Below are 24,391 nucleotides of genomic sequence, written 5' to 3'. Positions count from 1 at the left end.
TACAGTGTTTTTAAACATTCAAAGTACTTTGCAGTTGACAAAGAAAAGCGATTGCTAATGGACGAAGCCTAGTCTATGACTAAAAAAGGTAAATGTAAAGTCCAGTTCAGCATTGTTTTACCTTGAATAATAAAAAATGGGATGAATTCATGATTATATTTAGCAGACATCCACATATATTACTCTCATGGATGAGGTTTGTTATTTTAAAGTGAACCAACAGAATTAAATTGAACATGCATTATAATTTTAATGTAAATTCTTTGGTATCGAATGGGTATATGTCAGAATAAGTTTTTGAGAATTTACTATGATACTTCATTGGTTCAAAATAGTGTTTAAATGCCAATTGTATACAAGCTACATAAATATGACTAAAAGAAAATGACTACAAATGCCAACAATATGGTTCTGTGAACAGCCAATAGGATCCTTATCTATGTAAGTCACCCAGTAATCCAATCTGGAATGATGGCAAATGAGATGATGTTCAGTTCATACAGGAGATTACCTGCTCAACTGTAAAGAACGTTCCAGTTTATATATTAAAGTGGAGGTCAATTCTGTTCAGTTCCTCCCTGCTATAAATGACAGTAATGCCCCACAGGAAATACTTAGCACAGCCCTGTAAATAGAAAAGCTTGGGCTTTTGAAAATCACTCTAAAGCACATCGATGCACAGTAATCACAAAATCCAGATGTGACTTCATGGTTCTTCCTTTGTAGGCACCACCAGAGGTCACTGTGGTATAAAAATAAGAGTATGTGTCCCCTCGCAGTGGGCGCAGTACTTAACTCTGTATATACAGATACATTTTGTAAGGTATCTTTTTAAAATGGTGTTTGCTAGTAAGAACCACACAAACTGAAGAGGTGATGAGGCTGGTTTGTTGTTGTTTCTTGTTTGTTTGTTTTGTTTTAAATCTGACCATTTTTAAGCTTTAGACTGCATGACTACTGGTTCAACTTGCAGCTCATTATGACACGCCCACATGGAGCCTGTATGCAGATATTCACCTGAAATCACTTTTACCAAGGCAGCTCTTATGATTACTATGCACAATCAATTGTGCAATCTGGTGATCACTGTTGACCAACAGGTCTTTCCTTTTCCAATACTGAAACTGCAGACCTCTCTGGGTTATCACTGCATACAACTTTTCCTAGGGAATCACTGACAACTACAGATTCCATTTGGCCTTTGGGAAATAGATTCTCACAGGATCCACAAGCTCTCAGTGTTTTACTCCCTACTTTCTGTTTCATTACAAAGGTTCCCTACAACGTTTACTACAACGTTTTCTCCAGTCAAGATGCAGCATTCTGGAGCAGCATCAAGCAGACTCAAAGTGCCAGCTCAAAATACTAGTGAAGTTTCTGTGGCTTCCTCCTTTCCAAAATCAATTCTCTTGTGTTTTGGCTTTATTAATGAATAGCGACTAGGATAAATGAACACGGCACGGAAGAGGATTCAATTTCCACAATTAAATACATTGCAAGCCAGAGAGTGGCCCATGAGCAAGTCACTTCAGCTTAACTTTTTCATCTGTGAAGTGGGCATAATGAGCATGATTCCTTCTACGTGCTACTTTGAATTATATGATAAAAGCTGCTGAATTTATAATCTCAGTAATAACTTCCAAAGTATCTGAGAACTCAGGGAGCACAGATAGTTCCAATTTACGCTAACTCTTATTACTAGGTAGGTTTTGTCTCAGCATACACTAGAGTTACACAAACATGTGGAATACTTACGGCAGTAATCGTTGCTCCTCCATTCTATACAGATATTAAATTTGTTGCACATTGCCACATAGGCAGCTAGTGAGACACATGGGTTTTGAATGTACTCAGTATCTTGAACCCAGATATCACAGAATATCTCAGGTGGAACCTAAAAAGGAAAAAAATGAAAAACATATTTTCATAGAGACTCTGGTATGTAGCAAAAAAAAAATTGAACTTTGTAAATATCAGCTACAAACAGCAAAGTAAAAAGTTCTTGGCTGACAGTAAAAAAGAAAAAAATGCTAGCCTTTATTGGTCTACAAAGAGAGTCTACTGGTATTTAAAAGCAAGGCTTCCTGAGCATGAGGAAAAAAAAAGACATCCTTATATTCTTCTGTTTCACGTATTATAAATGCCAAAGGAACAGCTTATAGAAATTTTCCAACAGAAGACATAATTACACATTGAACTTTGTTCTTCCTTCCTCTATGCTTTTGTCTGTTTTTGGCCTCCTGTTCATCAAACTCACCAATATACAAAAGTTGAAATGATAAATATTCTTGAATGAGCACAAATAAATATTTTCTGTTTACACTTTGTTTTTTTTTGCTTTAAGTTTGCTGTAAAGGTTCTGCTCTACCCTCTCATCACTCTAAGCTGGAGCTCCTACTCTCTACAGCCTTTGAGAATTCAGGCCCTTACATTATCTAATGTGATTTGGAACTGGTTAAATTACAGAATGTTTAAGTAAGAACTAAATACTAAAATTACTTCATCTTACTTTGCTGTACATCCTGTTGGTCCAAGTGAATTTTCTGGGACTGATTTATAAATTAGATGCTATTAGCAAAACTAATAGAGATTTATTAGGAATTCTGAAATTGTCAGCTGCTTACTGCAACTCTCCTACCAAGCTGCAGCACTCTTCAATTCTTTTTATCTTGCAACTGTAGATACAGAAAAGTATGTATCTCTTTCCACAGATGTGGTTACATGTAGTTCCACATTAATTAAATTATCAAGAGTACAAAAGTATATCAGAACTGCATCTCTCCCAAAATGTAAGCTTCCAAAATAGTTAACATACATAAGGATGACAGCTGCTGAAGGTCTGGTTCAACACCAGTCTTAAGCACTCTGAGCAGTCCATGACTGAACAATTAGCTTCCTGATGCCTGTCTTCTCCAACATACTTTAATGTGTCTGGCACTTGCCAGCTGTCTATAAATGTTGATGAAGCATCACTTTTGCTTAACACTGTCCTGTTGGGTAGCATCAGGTCATTTTCCAAGCTTCTATCACAAAAACCTATGTATGAACAGAAGAAAAAGCTGGTTAACGCCGCACATGTTTATTCTGAAGTACGTTTGAAATACCTCATTCAAAAAGTGAACTCCTTTAAGAAACTTACAGTAAGCAAGGAACTTTCAAAAAATGTACAGTCTCATAAAACACAACAGATGTGGAAAGTCTAGTAGGATCAAAATACACAAACTGCACACAAATGACACAAAGTGAAAGTGAAGATGCACCTGTGAATTGCACATGCATGAAACAAGATCTATCACACCAGACAGGTTCAGAGATCCCAGCAATGGCACACAGCCTTCACCACGCAGTTGCACGAGCACAAAAAATATATATGTTAAAAAAAAATAAAAAGATAAAAGAAGGTTACAAAGCACAACCATGTATAGCGACAAATGAAAAATGTTATCAGAAAAGGCAATTCTCATTAAATTCCAATTAAGATTGACAAAAAAGATGCCTATCTGAAACTGCAGTTCAAAAATTTAATACTCTCTTCTACTTACGCTTCTGGGCAGCGTTGTGCATAAGAGCTAACCTAGAAGTGTTACTTTTGTCACTTCCAGGCTAACATTTATAACAGCACACAGCAAGAAGAAAGCAATCTTTTCTGTATTTGATTCACACAAGGCAGCATCACATTTTGTTTTTGTTTACATTAAGGTAGCTGGCAATTTCAAAAGACTATGGAATGAAGGAAGAATCCTAACACAGAGAGAGCGATTTGGTCAACACAGAACATCCAAGTATTACAAGAGCATCTTACTGATACTTTATCTTTGAGAGCCAATAGTTATACAAAAACTGAGTAACAGATCAGTCTCCCATTCTTTATTCCTCATCCCAATTGCTGATAATTTTGTAATTGACTTCTAGAAAGCATTCTTCTGATGTTTCCATAGACTTTCATGGCAATTCTAAGGATATCTGTTCAATAATTATGGGTCTGTTTGAGCATTTTTCATTATAAGCAAGCCACTGACAATCAAGGAGAACAGTAATCATTCTGAGAGTAAAATAGCTTTTGAAGCTATAAATATTAATCAATCAAAAATGTTTCTGCTTGAATGTTTTGAAGTTGTGAGCCTATACAGCAAAAGAGGAATTACTTGGCTTAAAGGGAATGCTACCATGTCTGATTTACCGTTTTCCACCTTTCTTGTACACTGACAAGATGTAACACAGCAAAACTAAAGTTTCGCATTTGGCTTGGCTGGATCTGGCTGCACCTACATCACTGACACACTTGCACTCTGTTCCACCAGTGTTACTACAGAGAAATCCCTTGCTCCTTTGTGACATCCCCCATCTCCCACATCAGCTCTTCACCAATTGCCATCTTTGCCTGATCCAGTCACTATAAAATACACTGCTGTCAGAAAAAGACCCTTCCAAGTGATACTTGGTGCTACAAATCTGGAACAGTGCCTTCATTTCTACAAAGCTGAGAAATTGGGATACATGAATACTGCAGCCTAAAGACATTCTGAGAAAACTCAAATACAAGAAGCAGAGTAGCACAGCAAGCACAGGAGCTTCAGATAGATTAATTTACCCTGAAGAGGTGCAGAGCAACCACCTCATTTAAAGCAGGTTCTGGTGAGTCCCAGTGGACAGCACTGCGCAGATTTATGCAGAGATGAATACTAGAAAAACACAGCATATTCTCCAAAGAAGCCAGAGAGGTATGCTGTCATCTTGTTAATAGGCCACATATACCAGGACTGTAGTGTCTCTAATTCTCCCCATTACAGTAATCAAGTACGTAAAGGCAAAACAGACTTTGAAGAATCGTTTGAATCAGACGCACTGAAAAATACTACCTTTACATTCTTGTTTCTGTTTGATCTAATTACAGTAACAGCCACATAGAATAAGAATGATGTTAAAAAAGACGGAAGCAATTACAGATAATAATCCAATTTCAAAATGGCAATAAATTTAAGCTCTCTTCCTTTACAAGGAGCACATTACTGTCTGCAGGACTTGGAACTCAACCAAGCTATCACTGGTATTTGATATTGAGCTACAGGCATTTGCCCTTTCTGAAACTGGCAAGATTTCCACTGTAATTATGAACCCTGTAACCTTGTTTTCCAGCTACAAATTACAGCAGATAAATTTACAGATTCAGGTGTCACAGTAAAGATTGAGAACAACAGAAAAACATGCTTACAAAAGCTACTGCTCTGTTAAATTATTCAAGTTCATGGTTTTTAAAGAGAAAGTAACTACACGAGGTGATTCAGCAGACTTGAGACAGTGCAGCATTAGGGTTATTTAACCCATTACAATTACAAAAATTCCCTTTAAAATATTTCTTCTAACAGATAAACTAAAATAGCTTATCTCAAGTTAACAGTTCCTGTGAATTCTGACCTTTAGATACTGAAAATAGCACATATCGCTTCCTATCAGATGGATAGCAAACACTAAATCTTTAAATGACCTTATTTGACTTTATAGATTTATGCTTGACTTATTTGGGTTTGGTTACAGCAACCATGCTTGCGATTCAAACGGGCTACAGTTAAAAGCAGAACTGTCATTAAAAAGTGATTACACTGACAGGTATTGAGCTTTATGTCAACAACTACCGAAATCATGAATCATTTCATGTTAATAGTACCTAAAAAATTTGCAATAATCTACAATAACTTTTTTAAGCAATATCCAGCAAAAGATACAGTTAGGAAAATGTGCCTTCCTAGAAAAGCATCTCAATGTCTTTAATTTTGCAGTTCTCAATACTTACCACATAGTCCCAAAGCTTTTGGTTCTCTGGTAGTATTAAACTCTATAATCATCACACCTGTGTAGTGAAACCACTGAATTTTGATTTTTGTTGGGGTCTCAACTGCATACATGAAGCCTGAATCCTCTACTTTGTATCCATATTTTCTAACAGTAGGCCAAGCAAATCTTGAATTTACTGTTATCTAAAACACACACGGAGAAGATTTTAAATGTCAGGCACCGAATGCTGCAGAAGAACAACTATGGCTGGATTTTCAACAGCGTAGGAATCTAACTCATAACTAATTTCAAAAGAACTCAGGCTCATCTCCACAAAGTTATCAAGGCATTAAAGGGACCAGTGGTCATTTTAAATGCCTTGCTTTGTGACTTACCTCATTAACTGTCCTTTTATCATAATTTGACTCTGAATTTATCAGCAGTTTACTAAACTCCAAAGTGGTAACAATGAAATACATTTCCTATCATGCCCTACTCTGATCTTCAGTACACACACGAGAAGGCAGCTGATGATTACAGAAGTAAGACGCTATCTAAATTGCAGAGGAAAAAAAAAGCCTCAAAATACTCACTTTTCTACTTAAACGATTGATAATAATTTGGTTTGATACATAGGTTAAATTCAACATTGCCAGGCACAAGGAAGTGGAATTTGAATTATTCTGTGGAGAAAGCAAAAATTTATTAGCCATAGTTATAACATAAAAACGTATACATTAGCTGTCTAATATTTTTAGGTACTGGGACATTGAGGATTGTTTGCACATATTTTGAAGTGAAGAAAGTTGCTGATTACTGTACTTTCAAGTCCAGTCTACGAGGTTAATAGATAGCATTCTTGCAAAATATTACAAATGTAATATTATTGCATTCACGAACTGTGTTGTATCACCTCTTATTTCTTTCATTCTGGAAAAGAAAAGATACAGGAGAATATCTGTTTGGACACTGAAAAATAAGAACTACATAGCCAAGGTGAGCAGAAATGGGACAAGGACTGGTGAATTGATATGATAAACGAATCTTAAAGAAGAAATGAATCAGAAATACATGCACATGTTGAGATTCAAGGTTCCAAAGGATTAAATAGTATTCAATACAGTGGAGAACAAAAATTCTGAAAGTCAGAAGCAGATCTGCTTTCTCCTTTCAATCATACTGGGCTTCTGAAATTAACTTTCATAAGGTACTATTCACGACCAACTCTTGAGATGAACATCTATATGGACATCAGAATTGCCTAGCTTTCATAGAAGAAACTGGGGTTAAAAGAATTTTGTAAATGCTCATGAGCAATTAACTCTTCACAACATACAGCCAACCTCTATACTATCCATTAGGATAGGATACTCTGTAATTGCATCCCGTAGGGTTTCTCTCTTTCCTCTCTGAAATAGCAAATACTTGTGTCCGTCTGAAACTTGTAATGTACAAGGTAGTCTAATTTAGTCTAACAATACTACATACTTTTAGGGCTCTCAAGATTGGTCATTCCAGTAAATTTTCCATATGAAAATACGGAAAAGTGGTGCATTTAAATACTGTACTGGTCTTGAAACCAATTTAGAGCTGAATTAATATAGGGAATTCGGGTGTGTGAATCCTTACTCTGCAAGGTATAGCCTGATGAAATGTAAAGAGAGTGAATGCTCCTTTGGAAAGTTCTTTTTAGTTCTGTGTATAGCCTCTTTAGTGCAGTAAAATTGAGTAAACCTAGATACACAAAAAAATAGAACTCTACATCAATACTTTTTACATGACGGTACTCACAAAAGTGACTAATAAACATCATCCACTTACCCGCTCACAACACTGTCTATTCTACATACAAGATAACATGGATCTGCCTCCTACCTTTCTGCTGCTTCCGAAGGAACTCTACCCAACTCTTAAATGCTGAAAATTGCAAGTATAATTCACAGACATTGCAAAGGAGTGAATAATTTACTACAATTACATACTAGCAGTTTTATTGACAAGGATGCACTTCAGAGGAATATATGTGTAACTCATTCCCAAGATGCATCTTATTAGCAACACTCAACATCCTTCGTTAGTTGATAAATTATAATTACCATTCTACAGTCAAGGACATGGATGGTTATAGTTTCATCTTGAGTTTGACTAACAATGTATGATGCTTCTTTGAATAAAGCCAAACGATTTCCATCATATGTTACAACACTCAGATCAGAAAAAATTGTGCAACGACCTAAGGAAAAAAAAAAAAATTGTATTTGCTCACTTATTTTATAGTTTCTGTAAATGTAACCAAATACAAAGATATGAAGATATAGCAATGAACTAAGACCAACTTCTTTGCTGTACAGTTTCAGATATTTAGCACATTTTCAGATGTGTTTTATTACTATTGCATCCCTGTAAATGGACAGCATAGTCAAATTCTACATAGTCCAGTGGCACAATCCACAGCGCTCTGCTATTCATACAATTTTTAGCAGCACAAATTTATAACTTTCACAACCCTAAACCAGCAAAAACACAGATGACAGTGAACCATGCCAGATCTTTAGTTTCTCTCCAGTCTCATTCATAAGGAGGGAGATCTTGTTTCAAGTTCTCTTCTTTACAGTCATACTGCTCTGTTTCAGAGACTGGAGTTCATAAATGGAAATTTACATTGCTTATCTCTGCACAACTATTTTGCCATTATGGACTAAATTCAATTTTCTTTGAGGTTAGGATTCATTCTGCCTAGTTCTGCATAATTGGTAGGAGTGCCTACAGCACAGCTATGCTGCTAGAGTCCATAAATTGTTAACAATTAACTTCTCACCCTGAAGTAGATACAAGATATCCCACAAAATCCACTGCCTATATCCACTGTATCTCATCTGACTAAACAGAAGACAGGTCTAAGTCATACCTAGACAAGTCTCCTGATGTTACCAGAAGCTAGTTAAGATATTTATCCTACAGTAAAGGAGCATTTTCATTTCCCTTAACTAGATGCAGAACTAGAATTATAAATTTAATTAAGCAACAATCTGTACAATATAGATCTTTCTTTTCTTCACCATGGTTATAGGAGCTTTGCCTTCTTAGACATGTATTAAATTGTTACTCAAATTCACTTCAAAAGAACCAAGTAATTAAAACTTACATGCACATTCCCACTTTGGGCAGCATTTGTCCCCATTTACTTGAGCAGCGTATCCTAAAACTCCACAGCTAGGTTGAGTTGCATTGTATGGGCAGTTCTGTGACTTATTAACTTGAATCAGTTGTCCATCCAAGCAAATGTATTTTATGCACTCATTCTCTGTGAGTGGCTAAGACGTATTTAAAAGACACAAGTAACATCACAATAATGCATAGTATTTGCTCATAAAAGAGGCTCACATCCTTCAGGCACCAAATATTTATAAATCCTCATGACAACAACGGTGGAAGATTTAAGCAAAGAGCATCGTTGAAAATCTGACCCTTCTGAGGATAGTTTAAAATTCTGTCCTGCTGTAAAGTGCAGAACATTTTTTTGTTTGTTTACTTCTAATTAAAAGAATTTGAGAAGAAAGTAACATGGATATGTGGGCAGGAAGGCTACATGATATACAAAGTACATGAACTACATGAAGCGTTGCATTTTACCAAAACAACCCCAAACATTCCTGTAACAGTCACACTCAGAAAACCAAGGTCCAAAACACAGTGAAATGTAACCCTCATGAAAATCATCATGCACAACTGAAGTTTTGAAGTTGTTCAGACTTACAGATACAACTGTAAAAATAACAAATAGCCCCACCTAATGCACACGTTTAAATCATGAGGAGATCAAAGTATGTCTCACACATGATGGTTTTATCAGCATATAAAAGTAACCTGGATTTATTCAAAACCAAACGCAATAATGTTATGATGTTACTCACTGTACAGGTTTGGAGAGCTGCTGTTTCTGTAGGGAGAACTGAAGCTGGCTGTGTGACTCCTGGCATGGCTTCAGCTGTTGCCAATCCATCAGCAATTGTTGTAGGCAACCCATAAAGTGGTTTGGTAGATAAATAGGCAAAGGAGGAAACTGATGGAGCTGTTGTATCATTTAAGTAGTCAGGTACTGTTAAGAGCAAACTCTTTGAAGGTGTTTGTACTTCAGATGTTATTCCATGCCTGGAAGTTTGAGTGGCCAATGATGCAGCAGCTACAGAAGAAAAAGGTTTTGTTTCAGAGGATGAATGTATGGTGAATGGTATCAGTACACTTACATTAGAAGGAGCTGCAGTTGTGGTTGTGAAATATGGAGAATAAAATTTCTGAGGTATTTCTGAGGTAATGGCAACACCTTGAGCGTGGACAGGTTGGACATCCAGCTCTTCTGATTTTTCTGTATCAGGGAACATAAGTTCTTTTGATTTTGAAGAAACAGAAAAATAGGTGGGTTTCACCAAGGTTGTGGTGGATTTTGTTAGAGTTTCTGTTTTGTCAGATGTTGCTGATGGAACAGTAATGCTTTGCCCCGTACCTCTTATTGTTGAAGAGCCTGAAGATACGTGTGATGAATGGGCAGTAGCTGGAAGCACTGTAGTTGCTAGAAAAGTGGAACTGTAGGCAGTGGTTGAAAGTATGTCTTCCTTTGGCAACACAACGATTTTCTCTGTAGTAGTTTTAACCACTGATGTGGATGCTGTTGAAATTACAGGTGTTAAAAAGGCACCTATGGATGGCTCACTTTCCATCACGATGGGAATTTCTGTTGTTTCAGGTAATAAAACAGATGAAGTTGTAGTTGTTTTAGGAGTTTGACTTGAAACAAGTGATTCGGTAACTGGGGCCTGCCATGTGGATTTTAGACCAGTATCTGTGGAAATAAAAGGAAAGGCATCTTTTTCGATGGTCGCTGAAGAAGAGGAAGTTGCAAGTAATTTTGGTGAGGAAGGGAGAGTACTGGTTCCAAAAATAATGTCAGCTGTTTTTCTAGCTGGGAATGTAGACTGGAAAACAGTAGTTCTTGGTACATATGGCTGCGTAACTGAATCACTTAAAATTAACTCTTTTTCAGTTGGTAAAATAACTCGTGTAGGGTCCAATGAGATAGATAATACATTTGAATGAATACCTTTAGGTAGTGAAGTAGTTAAAGAGGATGAGAGAGTTGATTCTACTGTAGCTTCAGTTGTGCTTAATAGAATTCGTGGCTGATCAGTGGATTTTGTTAAAGTTTCTTCAGGATGCTGGTAAGTTGAGATACTGCTTTTGCTTGTCAAGGAAGGCTTAGATGTCTGATGAGCAAGTTCCATTACCATTGTAGGAGGAAGATGTGATACAGTCATAGCCTTTGTGGTCTGTACTGGAACTTTATCTCCTGTAGATGGAATAAGAGATGTCTGAGCTGTAGCAGTGGCAGGTTTTGCCATAATTGTTATACTTTCAACTGTAGACTGTGATGCTGTAGGGACTACTTTAGTTTCTACTACTGGATATTTTGGTGTGGTTGTTACTTTCAGTATCGATTGTGTTAAAGAAGTTGAAGAAACTGATTGGTCTTCCAGATGCTGAGAGGTAGAGAAAGTGTGAAAAGACTTTGTTACTGGAAGTACAGCATGGGATGTATGCACAGGACTGAGAGGTGTCACTGATGCTTCTTTTCCGTATATGGACAGTGAAGGAAGAGAAATATTTAAAGAGATTAGAGAGCTTGATGGTGAAGAAGGAAAAACAGATGTCTTTGTAGTGGAGATGCTAGTAATTCTTTCCTCTTCCGATTCATCAGGCTGTGCTGGTAACAATGTGGTTTCAGTTGCACTAAGGAGAGTATGTGGAGATCCAGTGAAGGACATTGTTTGAGCTGACTCTCTTTTAGTAGATATGGAAGGAAGTGTAGCAGTTTCTTTTGATGAGATAAAGGTTTTCATTGCTGATGTGGCAATGCTACCTGAATACACTGAAGTGCTTCTCTTCCCTGTACTTAAAACCAGAGGTGACTTGTAATCGGTAAATGCTTTTCCAGTTGATTTTGCTTCTAATTCAAAAGGTGATGTTATTTCAGAAGTTACCTTAACAAACAAAGGTGGCATTGTGGTAGTCTGAGGCAAAACAGGGTATTTAGTGTATAATGTAGTCAAGAACTCTGTTGAATTTAGAACTGCGTATGATGGATATGCTGTAGTTGACACAGTTTTAAATGTTTTTTTTAATTCAGTCAAAGCTGGAGTAGCAGGAGTAGGAACCGACTCTGAAGGCCCTTCTGTAGAAAGACTGATGGGTTTTCCAACTGTAGAACTAAGATGCAGTGAATATGGAAGGAAATGGGAGCTAGATGTATGCTGCACGTGAGGTGTTACTTTAGGAGTTTCTTTTTCTTCAGTTGTAAAAGGTAACAAAGTTGTTTGCAGAGTTGTCATCTTTGGACCTAGAGTTGTAGAGAAAGGTACCCCCACAGCATCTGTCAGATGGTGAACCTTTTCAATAGGAAGTTCTGTAATTGCCTTACCTAGTGATGAAGGCAGTGTGGATGCTGGTGAAAGTACAGTCTTAGTGCTTTGTTCAGTTAAAACAACTGCTGTTTTTGTCATTTCTGAAGATACTGGTTTTAGCAAAAAAAAAGTAGTGATCACAGGAGAAGATGATGTTACTGTAACATTAGGTACTGTGGTAGAAGACTGGCCTATGCTTGTTTTTGTCATTTCTGAAGTTGATGTTACATTTGTTGATGATGTATATGAACCTACACCCAAAGGTGATAAGGTGAAATCCTTGGGCTGATACACAGTAGTTTTTTCTGATTCAAATGAAGAGTGTGTAAACGTTGCAAGTCCTTCTGGTTTTACTTGTGCTTCCTTTGTAGGAAGTGCCATTGTGGCTATTTCTGATATTTCCATCATTTTAGTTTTGACTGGCACTTCCGTTGTTTTAAATGTAACGGGTGTCCCAGTAAAAATAAAAGTAGAAACTGGTTGGCCTTCTAATTCTGGGCTTCTAGACGCTGTATGTGGAGCAGTTACTATCAGAGGCTCTGTAGCCCTCAGAAGCTTAGTGGAACTACTACTGATCATTTGTATTTTTGTGGAGGTTTCTGAAGTGACAGGAGATGGAAACAACAGAGAAACATCAGCAAGAGAAGACAAGCTTACATTAGATTTTGCTATCTCAGGCAGTGTTGTAGTTCTCTCAGCTGATGTCATTTCTCTTGGCTGTGAAGAAAGATATGACAAAGTTATGGCTAGAAGTGTTGTATTAGATGTTACAGTTGAAAATTTAGTTTCCTCTGTAGTTGCAGGGAGTTTCAACTTTGAAGCAAGCGTTGTTTTCATGTCCGTTGTTGCAAGTAAGGGAAATGAAGTTACTTCACTGATGGCTGCCAAAGTTGTACTAAATGTTAAGTGGGAAACTGCTGGTGTTTGAATGCTGGCAGGCAAAGGTGAAATACCATCTGCAGGTTCAATGCCTGGAATCAGACAAATAAATGGTAGTCTGACATTAACAGCTAAATTACAGACAAAGCTAGTGAAGCTAGAAAGATTATATAACAATTCATATAGCTCTGATCTTTTCAACTACCTTTAAGCTTGTAAAATTGGTTGATGCTCAGCTGAGCATGATCCAGCAGAGCACTCAGGTGGCCAAGAAGGCCAAAGGCATCCTAGCTTGTATCAGAAATAGTGTTGCTAGCACAAGCAGGGAAGTAACTGTCCCTCTGTACTCAGCTCTGGTGAGGCCACACCTTGAGTACGGTGTTCGGTTTTGAGTGCCCCTCACTACAAGAAAGACATTGAGGCCCTGGAGCATGTCCAAAGAAGGGCAGTGAAGCTGGTGAAGGGTCTGGGGCACAGGTCTTACAAGGGAGGCAGCTGACGAAGCTGGGATTGTTTAGTCTGGAAGAAGAGGAGGCTCAGGGGAGACCTTATTGCTACCTGAAGGGAGGTTGTAGTGAGCTGAGGGTCAGCCTCTTCTCTAGTGGTAACTAGAGAAGGACTAGAGGGAATGGCCTCAAGTTGTGCCAAGGGAGAATCAGACTGGACATTAGGAAATACTGCTTTTCTGAAAGAGTGGTCAGGTGCTGGAATGGTATGCCCAGAGATGTGGTGGAGTCACTGACCCCAGAGGTGTCCATGTTTAGACACCATGTTGAGGGATGTGGTTTAGAGAGAACTGCTGGTGATAGGTGGATGGTTAGACTCAGTGATCTTGTTCTCAAACCTTGATGATTCTTTGGAAATTCCGAGCCAAACTCAAAAGTAAATTTCAATAAGTTGCTTCACTTTTCATGTTACTGAAATGTTTTATGAAGAATATCTTTCATATTGTAAAATGTTAGATTTGCAAAGACTTAAACTATTTTAATTAAACTGCATGTTCAGTGAATCTTAAGATTTGCATAACTGAGGTCAGAGTTATACCAATTTAAGCACCCTTATTTAAAAGTTTGACTAAGATATCACCTCAGACATTAATAAGCTAAATCTATCATGCATATATACACAATTTTTCAAACATACAGTCTTCAAAATACACGCATCTTTGAGTGACTTCATCCAACAACATATTGAGAGGACATGCAGGGATGCAGCCTTCCACTCTAAAAGAAAAACAATATCATTTAGGTGAACAGCATCTTCTTGATCAAGTAATTAAATTTCAGGCAAACACTATTTATAGTATCTTTTTTAACAGACATCCTTGCTCTCATCACCTCAGTTTCTCCTTCAAAATGTCATTGATATGGCATACATTCTCACAGACCAAAGCTAAAGCAGGAACATCGCAATTAGCTTGTGAAATGAAAGTTCACATTGTAAACACTTACTTAAAAAATGTGAAACCTTTTTTGCAAACCAAAGTCCAAATGTCACTTTTACAAGACTTAGTGCAAGTTTCAATCCTGCTGAGAAGCACAGTGCACAGAGTACATAAAGGGAAAAGGCAAAGAGATGTGGCTGTTGCAACTCTATAGTTGAGCATGGTGAGAAAATTGAACAGGTTGCCCAGAATAGCTGTGGATTTTCCATTCCTTGAAGTGTTCAAGGCCAGTGAGTGGGGCGCTTTAGGCAACCTGATTTAGTTTGAAGTATCCCTTTCTGTGGTAGGGAAGTTGAAGGTAGATTATCTTCATAGTGCCTTCCAATCCAAACCATTCTGTGATTCTACCCCAACAAAAACATAAGGACACAACTATCTGAAACAAACATAACTTGTTTTATCAGTGCACTCTCACTCTCTCCAGTTTCAAAGTTACAAATACTTGTTGTTACAGACTCTGACAATACTTATTACTGGTGGCATCTAGAAACTTCAGTTACATGTAGCTGCTACAGCAGTTTCAATTCTTTCATCCTTTACTCATCTTCCAAATTAACACGGTCCTTCTGTACTGGTCTTATGTTTGGTTACTCATATGCCTATTATTATGCAAATTATAAAGTTTTACATTTACAAAAACTTACTTTGGTACTGTCTGACAGTTTTTTCCCAAAGGATCCCTGCAGGTTTTGAAACATGGGCTTGCACAGGCATCATAATGCCATTCACATGCAGAACGTGATAGAAATTTTACATCTGAAAGACAACCAAAATTTACATCTGAAAGACAACCAAAATCTGTTAATCTCATTTATTTCTAAAAACATACACACATCTCACTAAGAAAGATAGCTCAAGTTCACTGCAGCTCTAGAACACTCACTATTTCTACCAGCATTCTTTACAAACAAAATTAATAGCAGCATTTTTCAAACTGTGTAGCTCTTTTTAAAGTGAAAGTTTACTTTTACATACAGTACAGAGTATTCTGCAACCTGTCTTGCTCTTAGCAGAGATAAAACCTGCCACTGAATTTCTCACGCTTACTGTATATTACAATCACTTGAAAATAAAGCCAGGTAAGTCAGCGCGCTGCTTTCTTATGTTTTAAAAACCATGTCAACAATGAATCTGTATTTTGGGTTATTCAAACAAGACGGAAAGGTAAGATACAGATTCTGAACAATTACTGCTATTGTAATCAAAATTAAAAGCACCAGCACCACACCAATGCACTAACACTGTGCATCAGAAAAGTGGTTTGCCTGCTGTGTAAAATCAGGTGATAGAAGGTACATAACTTGTAATGTAGCTGCCTTTTAAAAATCAAAACAAACAATCTGATCTGAGGTCAATTTAGGCTCTTTACTACCACGTCTCTTAACAGTTCATCTTTTCAGAAGCAGTAGAAGATAGAATTTCAGACTCAAAATGACTTGAGGTTTAAATTGTTTTCTTCAAATGCCTAACCGCTCCTAACATGCCAAAGCAACTCAGACATGATCACATACATAGATTGGAAAAAATAAAAACATTTCTCCAAACTAAGTATTTCAAAAAAAGTCAAACACTATGACAAATGAAAAAAAAACACAACAACCCCCCACCCAAAAATCACTCATACCTACCCAACTTCCCTTCAGAATATCTAAAGAACATAGATAGTGTTTACTGAAATATTTCAAGCCCAGATAACTGAAACTCAAAGTGCAAATTCAGATAGAGGAAGAATTAAACTTCAAAGTGGAAATAAATGGAAGTAAGGATCAGCTACAGTTCTAATGCTTATTAGTTTATTCAGAATGAATGTAAAGAAGAAAAATAAACAGACTCAGCTTAGATTGAATATAAAGCTTCAGAGAAGCAAATTCTCAGTAGTCATATGGATAACACACACGGTGTATACGCTCGCATGTTCAAATGCATTGTGTTTTCTTTTTCACTACAATCCTGTCCCATTTGTGTGCAGAATGGCTCCCATGTCAGTGCTATGTGCACAGCCAAGAGGCTCTTTCAAGTCTATGTGGCTTAAGCGATCCATCTGGATATTGGTACCTGAACTACAACTCACTACAGCTCCCTCCCGTAGCAGCCAAGGCAAGACAGTGACAGTTTCCTTATGTCTATACAGAGACGACCACTACCATGATATATAACAGAGTATTAAGACTGATTTTAGACCTACGTGGTTAAGAGTCTGTGAAGTCTAACTGCAATGGAACAATATTTATGTTAATGATCAGAAAGAAATGATTACTGCTTACAAAGAATTTCCACTTCTGTCTTAAGTCTTTTTTGCTCTCAAGTTTTGTGGCTAGCTCTTTTACATCTTCCTGAAGGCATTCATCCTTCCCTGAAGATCCTAAGAAATTGCTTTTCCCTGCAAATTTCAGACATCTGCACTCATGGATAGTTAGTTCTCTGCCATTATTAATCATAAACATCTTTCTTCTTAGTAAAAATAATTCTCTTCAAAACAAACTATAACTCAAACTCAGCTGCCTACATCCTTCTTATAGTCAAAGAATGTGCATGTTGCCATCTAGTGTTATCCTTTCAGTGGTGCTCTGTCCAAGGACTTAAACTGTCACCATTTTCAAAAACATGACTTCAAAGACAGTAACAAATGCACTTACACATAATTACATCCCTATATAAAACTAAATACGCTTCACTGAACTAATCTAACCCCTTCTAGTGAAGCCAACTTAAATAACATTTAATGGAGGAAGGGAATTATTTCTGTACATTTTGCTGACAGATGCCTGGAGCTTTGCATAAAAAGGCAGGTCGAAGTGAAAAGGTTTAATGACACATGAAGAGGATGTGTGACAAAAAGACAATATACCCAAGATTTACTGGAACAGGTTATCATCACCCTAATGTGGACCAGCAATCACAGAATATTCTAGTGCAACCTAGGAAATCTCATTCAGATTACCCAAAGGTAAGTACACAGATCCATAACTTCTAACTCGTGCCATAAACCTCACCACTAACAGTAAGAGAAGTTCCAAACAACAAATGCACAAGCTCTGTAGAGAACATACACAAACCTCACGAGGAATGTTAGTTTCTGAGTTTAGAAGAGTGATCTTGAATTAACACTGTTAAGTGTGGAACTGACATACTTTTTCCTATTTTTCACGTGAGCTTAGACTCAAAGTGATAGCTACATTTGCCTCAAGTACTCCTGCAGATTAAGTTCATGGAGTTTGCAGGTGCTGCATGACTTGGGAGGAAATGGTGAGAACCTGCACATAATTTGTTGCTCATGAATACCACTTTCTGCAAAGAACTAACAAAATTATGCTTTTCTGCAAATTTTGCCTCTGCATCTGCAGAACATAAGAGACAACAGATGAAATCAGGACCTTTGTCATAGAAACTGTCTTCAAAGGAGAAAAGAAAAAGAAAAGAAAAATGACAAAAACATGCTCTAAAGCCATTTAAATCCTCCTCTCCCTCCCTAAACTGAAAGAAATACACCTTTTCTCTCTCTTTTGATTTTAGACATTAACTTTCATGCCAGTAAGATCTAGAGTACTGCTAATCCAATTACAGAAAATTTCACCAGTAAAACTGTGGATTTCACCAGTGTAATAGCATGAAGGCCTTACGCTACCCAGGAAGTTAATCAGCCATCTCCAACACATGCTTCCCTTTTTTATACTAAAATTCCCCCACCAGCAAACAGTAATAGGAGCTTACCATATTCTGTGTACAATTCACTCCCAACAAAAGAAGGACACACAGAGTCATGGTTCTTATATCAGGTATATGCTCCTCAAAAGGATTTGTCATGTCATTTAGAAGTAACCACGTGCATCCCAGTGAAGTCTATCAGCACTGTCTTCTACTTCGTGACATAACAAATCCTTAATAAAATGGTAAAGTATATCTTGGATGGGAAACATTCCACTAAATATGCCCTCATTTACTTTGTCTAATAGGAGCTAAACATATAAACACGTGATGATACTGTAGAAAACTTTCATAACAATATAGTATACACTTTGCCAAAGACAATACATTAAAAAAATACTTCCCAAACCTATACATAATTTTCTCACTTCCTTAAGCATCAGAGAAGCATTCAGGATCTTCATTCCTACTGGCTTTCAAATTTAGGTCTGTGGTAATAAAAACAACAACTACTATATGGAGCTGTTGGAGAGGGTCCAGAGGAGGGGCCACAAAGATAATCAGGGACTGGAGCACCTCCCCTATGAAGACAGGCTGAGGGAGCTGGGCTTGTTCAGCTTGGAGAAAAGAAGGCTGCAGGGTGACCTCATTGCAGCCTGACCTAAAGGGAGCCTACAAACAGGAGGGGAATCAACTCTTTGAAAGGGTAGATAACTGCAGGACAAGGGGAAATGGTTTTAAGTTGAGGAAGGGAAGATTTAGGTTGGATGTCAGGGGGAAATTCTTTACAGAGAGAGTGGTGAGGTGCTGGAACAGGCTGCCCAGAGAGGCTGTGGATGCCCCATCCCTGGGGGTGTTCAAGGCCAGGTTGGATGGGGCCCTGGGCAGCCTGGTCTAGTATTAAATATGGAGGCCCTGCATGCAGCAGGATGTTGGAGCTTGATGATCCTTGAGGTGCCTTGCAACCCAAGCCATTCTCTGATTCCTGGATCTGATAAAGAATATTATTTTTCATAACATCAGAGTCTGCTAGTGATGTTGATTACAAAAACCCTGGCCACAATTTGTGTGTTTTGACAATTCCTACTAGTTTACAAGTCCATCCTGCCTTTTTTTTTAATGTTGACATCTACCACAAGGACAACATTTGCCGCTGTCAGAGTTTTGATATATTTTCAACTTCTGCTATACTCAAAAAATTCCAATTTACTTTAAAAGGGGTGAGGGGGAGAGGAAGGGGGAAGAACCTAAAAATTGAGCTATAAAAGACTGTATTCAGAATAAAACTTTTTTAAAACATGAAAAAAAATACTTAAACTTTCATTCTCATCTGACACTTTGTTTTTTTTTTTTCCCTCAGACTTCAAATAATTTGGAAGGAAGAAAATCTGATTCAGAGTTACCTCTATTTATAACAGCAGCAAAACTCTGCTTAGTAACTCAGATTGCCAATCTCTTCTGCTACAAGTTTAGAAACATGAAATCCTATCTAGCCACTTAACACACACAAACTACCAACAAACTCTGCTCATGACTTTCAAGTTTCTGCAATGAGAAATGTAATGAAATATCACAGGAAAAAAAAAAGAACTCTGTGCCTAGCATAAACATAATTGAAAATGAAATATAATTGCCTACCATTCAAATACTTACGCTTTAGTTTATTATACTGTTAGATTGATATAATCCTGTTAACGTAATTATCTAATCTCCTCCTATTTACTCACTCAGAAGCCAGAAGGTCAAATGCCTGTATTTGCAGTATAAGTAAGAAAGATTTTATAATTCCAGGGAACATCAGTTCAATTCCAAGAGCTACACAGAAGGTGTGTTAATGGTCACAGTGGAATTTGCAGGTACAACAAGAGTTGCTCAGAATTATCCAGTATCAAGTCCAGGCCATAATCTTTGGGACTGGCAAAGCATTAGAGCTTGAACTACACTTCAAAGCAATGCATTGTAATTAAAACAGGATAGGTTAAAAAAAGAGTTATATTGGTGGAAATGCTGAAACTAAGTTGACTTTTAGCCAGTCAACTACATTATATATGAAACCTGACTTAAGATGGAAAAGGCTTTTGTTAAAGTATATATTTTCATTTCCAGTTTTGCATAATTTCTGAATATTTCAGTTAAGGTACAAATACTACAAAGATGTAAAATGTCCTGTGTGAAGCACAAATACTGATAGATACTTATGTGCAGTGCACATATGCCCACCTACTTCTTGAGATTTAAATTTTTGCTGAAAATTCTGACAGGTTTTCATTTACAGCCACTTAGTCTCTAAAGCACATAGCTAGCAACACTTTCCACAAAAGCTTTGCCACAGAATTTATATAAAACAAGTCACATTCTTATAATATTAACCCACAGCCATATTAAAATGTGAAGTATGTTATTATCACTCTGTGAATGATAAAAATCAACTAGCTTGAGCATGTGATTAAAAAAAGATAAGGAAACTACAGGTATATGCATTAAAAAAAAAAACAGTTTCCTTCTTCCTCCTGACTTTCCCTAACTAATGATTTCTAATGATGAACTAATGACAGCTCTCGCACAACATTTGTCTCTAGAAGACTAAGGTAAGACTAAGTGTATTCTTTCAGCTTAATGAGTAATAATCCATTGGTTGTAAAAAAAAACAAAACCCTGCATAGAATATTAAGTCTATTTTCTTCTGAAGATAAATATTTTCTTGTGAATACACATACTCTAGATAGTCAAATTCCATTATCAACTCAGACTCTCAAATGTTTGTGGGAAGGAGGGCAAAGAAATCTGATCATAATTAAAACAACTGAATTTACAAACTGCAGTGACTATATCTGGAAAACACTTTCCAGTTTAGCCCATCCTATCTGCGTAATTCATAGTCAAGGTATCTGAATGTGACAATATTTACTGCTACGAGACTGAAAAAAGTGACTCGTCAGCTGACTTTCAATGACCATGTATCTATTGCTGTGATGATAGGGTCATTTAAAATTCCTCCTTTTGAACGTGCGTCACAGAGCATGAAGAAGTCTCATGAGGAACTTTCTGGCCAAGGGGATTTACTGGGCCTATTATTCTGCTCCTGATATTTATCCTCTGATTCCAGAGGAATAGCTGTTCCTGGTTCAAGGGTTTCTGATCTAATATGCAAAGCATTTACAATAGTCAGCAGGAAACCCAATATGCTTTTGCCTCGCACTCTGGAGCCGGTGTAACTTTTCCATTAACTAAAACAAATGCTGCTGTATTTTTAGACCATGTAATTACCCTACATCAGCAGGCTGGGCCTTGTGAACGTACACTGGAGAAAGATTCGAGCCCTGTGTTTCTCTGCTTATAAAATTCTGAAACCCAAGCCCTCGGATGTGGTGATTAATGAAATGCCTCGACCATTTGATCTGATCCCACATGCTGAGGTGAATTGTTTTAGTTTTCCACTGGCATAGATAGGATTTTTTGCTATAATGACTGAATGGTAAAGACTTCACACTTGAAAAGATATACCACTCTGTGTTAATGGATGACCACTGAGAATTGGAACACGTTTTAACCTTCTTCATTCCTGTCTCAAAGATAAAAGACGAAAGGAGATATTTTTGTTACATCCAAAAAAAGTTCTTTGCTTTAAATGCTGCACGAACATCCTGGTAACAGGCTCAGCTCATAACTCTGCTGTTCAAAAACCTCAACAGCTCTGCAATTACAAGCATTTGTCAAGAGACAACAGGCATTTGGCAATGACAAAATCTGTCATTTTTTCAGAAGTTGGAGTGTGCCAGTCAACAGCTGCATTAGGCTGTCATCATAATGCACCACAAAACAGCAGCAGATTCACAATACTACCATTAACACTTTAATTCAATGTTTTGATAACAAGAAGCTCCACGAGGCATACAGTTGGCCTCTTCTGTCACAGAAGTCAGTGCTTGCTTCAGATTTGCCTGTGCCAAGAGATTCAAACTGATCACTATAAAAAACAGCTAGGCAATGATTCATTTGTTAAAATATTTCACCTTTGTTCTTTGTTTCTTTTCTTTTTTTTTTTAAACAGTTTTTATTTCAGAGAATGAAGAACTGATTTAAGAAAATCGTATTACCAAGAACATCTTTAAAATTCTTCTATCCCAACAAATTAATTACCATTAAATTCAAAATTGCAACAAAATAAAAAGCATTAGAACATAAAAGTAATAGTTATGATGATTTGGGTACTTTACATACCACATAAATGCCATGGGAGCCAGCAAGTAGTAGTTGATACCGAGGTTTGTAAATAAAGTCGTATAGATTCACTATAAATATCTGATGTATTAACCCAAATTGACAATAATGCAAGTGATAGTTTCACGAATAATATGCTGTATTTTTGCTTTACAGGACAATATAATTTATTGCGTCTCATTCTGATCTTTAACACCATCTTCACTTCAGGATATAGCTCTTTTTTAAGTTTAAAAGTTAAAGAGTATGTTTTTCCTTACTAATCTAAAACTAGCTAAGCTTGATCAGTTATGGAATCCTAAATGTATGGTGTTGGTCACTGGTTCTTATTGGAGCAACTTCTGCATCCAGCTCTGACAAAAAGATCCTAAGAACGTTGCCTACATTTCTGATCTTTACACTCAGTAGAATGTGATTACTGTTATAGGAATGGCAATCTCTCCAGAAGGCAGAAACCAAAGCAGTCTCACAGCAATCTCCATTACAGCTCCTGAATATGCAGCAGTCTAACTTCAGCGAAACAGACAACTACATCCCCAAGAAGAGGCCTCTATTTCCACTGCACTTGAAATGCTAGCAGTTATTTGCTGAAAAGGCAGAGCTTTTGAGAATGGGAACATAGATAAAGGTAAAGTTGCTTTTCAGGGGAAATGCAAGATTTAAGGAATGCAGTCTTTAGGCTGTCTTTTGCACTGGATGGCATGACCTCTAGTAAGAAGGCTACAAAGTTTGCAAGGAGAACTCATTGTACTGAAAACTCTTTCAGTGACAATCGGAGGGAAAGAAGGAAAAAAACATCATGCACAGACCTTATCTTTGAGAGAAGTATTCTTTTTCTTTTCTACTTTTTTTTCAATGAAATTATTTATCTGAATAAATTTCCTGTTCCTTACGCATTTCATCATAAAGTAAGTATGGCCCAGAAACACTGTACTCTTCTATTAATACCCAAAACCATTGGCAAATACAGTGTAGTCATGAGGATATTTAATGGCTCATGACAAGAAAACAATCACGTTCTTCTACAGAGCTCAAAGATGATTTTCAGGAAGAGTGTCACAAAGAGATTAACAACAGCTCCCAGTTATGTCAGGGAAAAGTTCATCACCTCTTAAAAATGCCAATAGTATTTGGCCTGTATTTCCATAGGAAGCAAACTGCTGTTAATCAAATATAAATTTGATTACCTACCCACAAGTTTCAGAAGTACTGACAGTCTGAACTCCTCTGAATGATGATACTTCAGAAGCTTAACTGAAGACATTGAAATGTGGATGAAGTATCCTGGTTTTGCAAATGACTCAAAGGAACTATATCCTGAAAGCCATGTATTCTTGTGGATAACAAATGTTGATTTTTTGTGAAATTCTTCACTTTTTTCCCATTTAGAAAGAACAAGGGTATTACTTGAGGACAACTGAAGAAAATAATTAGGTCTCTCAGCTGCTTCAAATGAAACCAAGTTGGAATCTGAAAAACAGAGGACTCATTTATGTTCTTTAATAAACTAAACTCATTCAAATGTAACATAATTGCTATCAGTAGCATGAGCAATGTAACAGCATTGACCTTATCAGTAAAACAGAATTTAAGGAAATATTCTATATATATATTACAGAATCCTAGATTAATGAATGTTTATTTTTCTAAATTCACTACAGATAACAAAATAATCTTTTTGTAACGTTTGCAATCAGAAGCATACAGCTCAAGAGCTCAGCCTTGCATTAAAAATAAATTCAAAAATGCTATTTCGCATTCAGCTTGCAGCTTTGTGTTGCATCTCTAAGCAGCCAGCTCTCCAGCCTTCCCCCTAACAACAGCAAAGTCTGTCTTCTGACAAACATACCCACACCATACCTTACCCTTAAAGCAGTACTGTTGATTTCAAGCAAGCCCTTGTACAATCAATTGCAGAGTGGCAGATTTTGAGCCTGTTACAGGCATCTGTTACTCACAGAAGTACTTCATTCTG

General features: G+C 37.1%; 1 protein-coding gene across 1 annotated transcript in view; it reads right to left on the bottom strand.

Annotated features, from left to right (window-relative positions):
- The window catches only part of OTOG (otogelin), a gene marked incomplete at both ends in the record, with an annotated part of 92,560 nt that overhangs the window by 16,587 nt on the left and 51,582 nt on the right, over positions 1-24,391 (bottom strand). Inside the window, 10 exons of the mRNA XM_079537080.1 lie at positions 1,756-1,894; positions 2,816-3,036; positions 5,792-5,975; positions 6,366-6,455; positions 7,869-8,005; positions 8,918-9,086; positions 9,687-13,198; positions 14,250-14,329; positions 15,195-15,306; positions 23,608-23,886. Coding sequence (XP_079393206.1) covers positions 1,756-1,894; positions 2,816-3,036; positions 5,792-5,975; positions 6,366-6,455; positions 7,869-8,005; positions 8,918-9,086; positions 9,687-13,198; positions 14,250-14,329; positions 15,195-15,306; positions 23,608-23,886 — 4,923 coding nt within the window. The remainder of the gene's footprint in view (positions 1-1,755; positions 1,895-2,815; positions 3,037-5,791; positions 5,976-6,365; positions 6,456-7,868; positions 8,006-8,917; positions 9,087-9,686; positions 13,199-14,249; positions 14,330-15,194; positions 15,307-23,607; positions 23,887-24,391) is intronic.

The sequence above is a fragment of the Tetrao urogallus genome (genome assembly GCF_951394365.1).
Source record: "Tetrao urogallus genome assembly, chromosome: 6".
Lineage (NCBI taxonomy): Eukaryota > Metazoa > Chordata > Aves > Galliformes > Phasianidae > Tetrao > Tetrao urogallus.
This window is presented reverse-complemented; position numbering and strand designations above follow the sequence as displayed.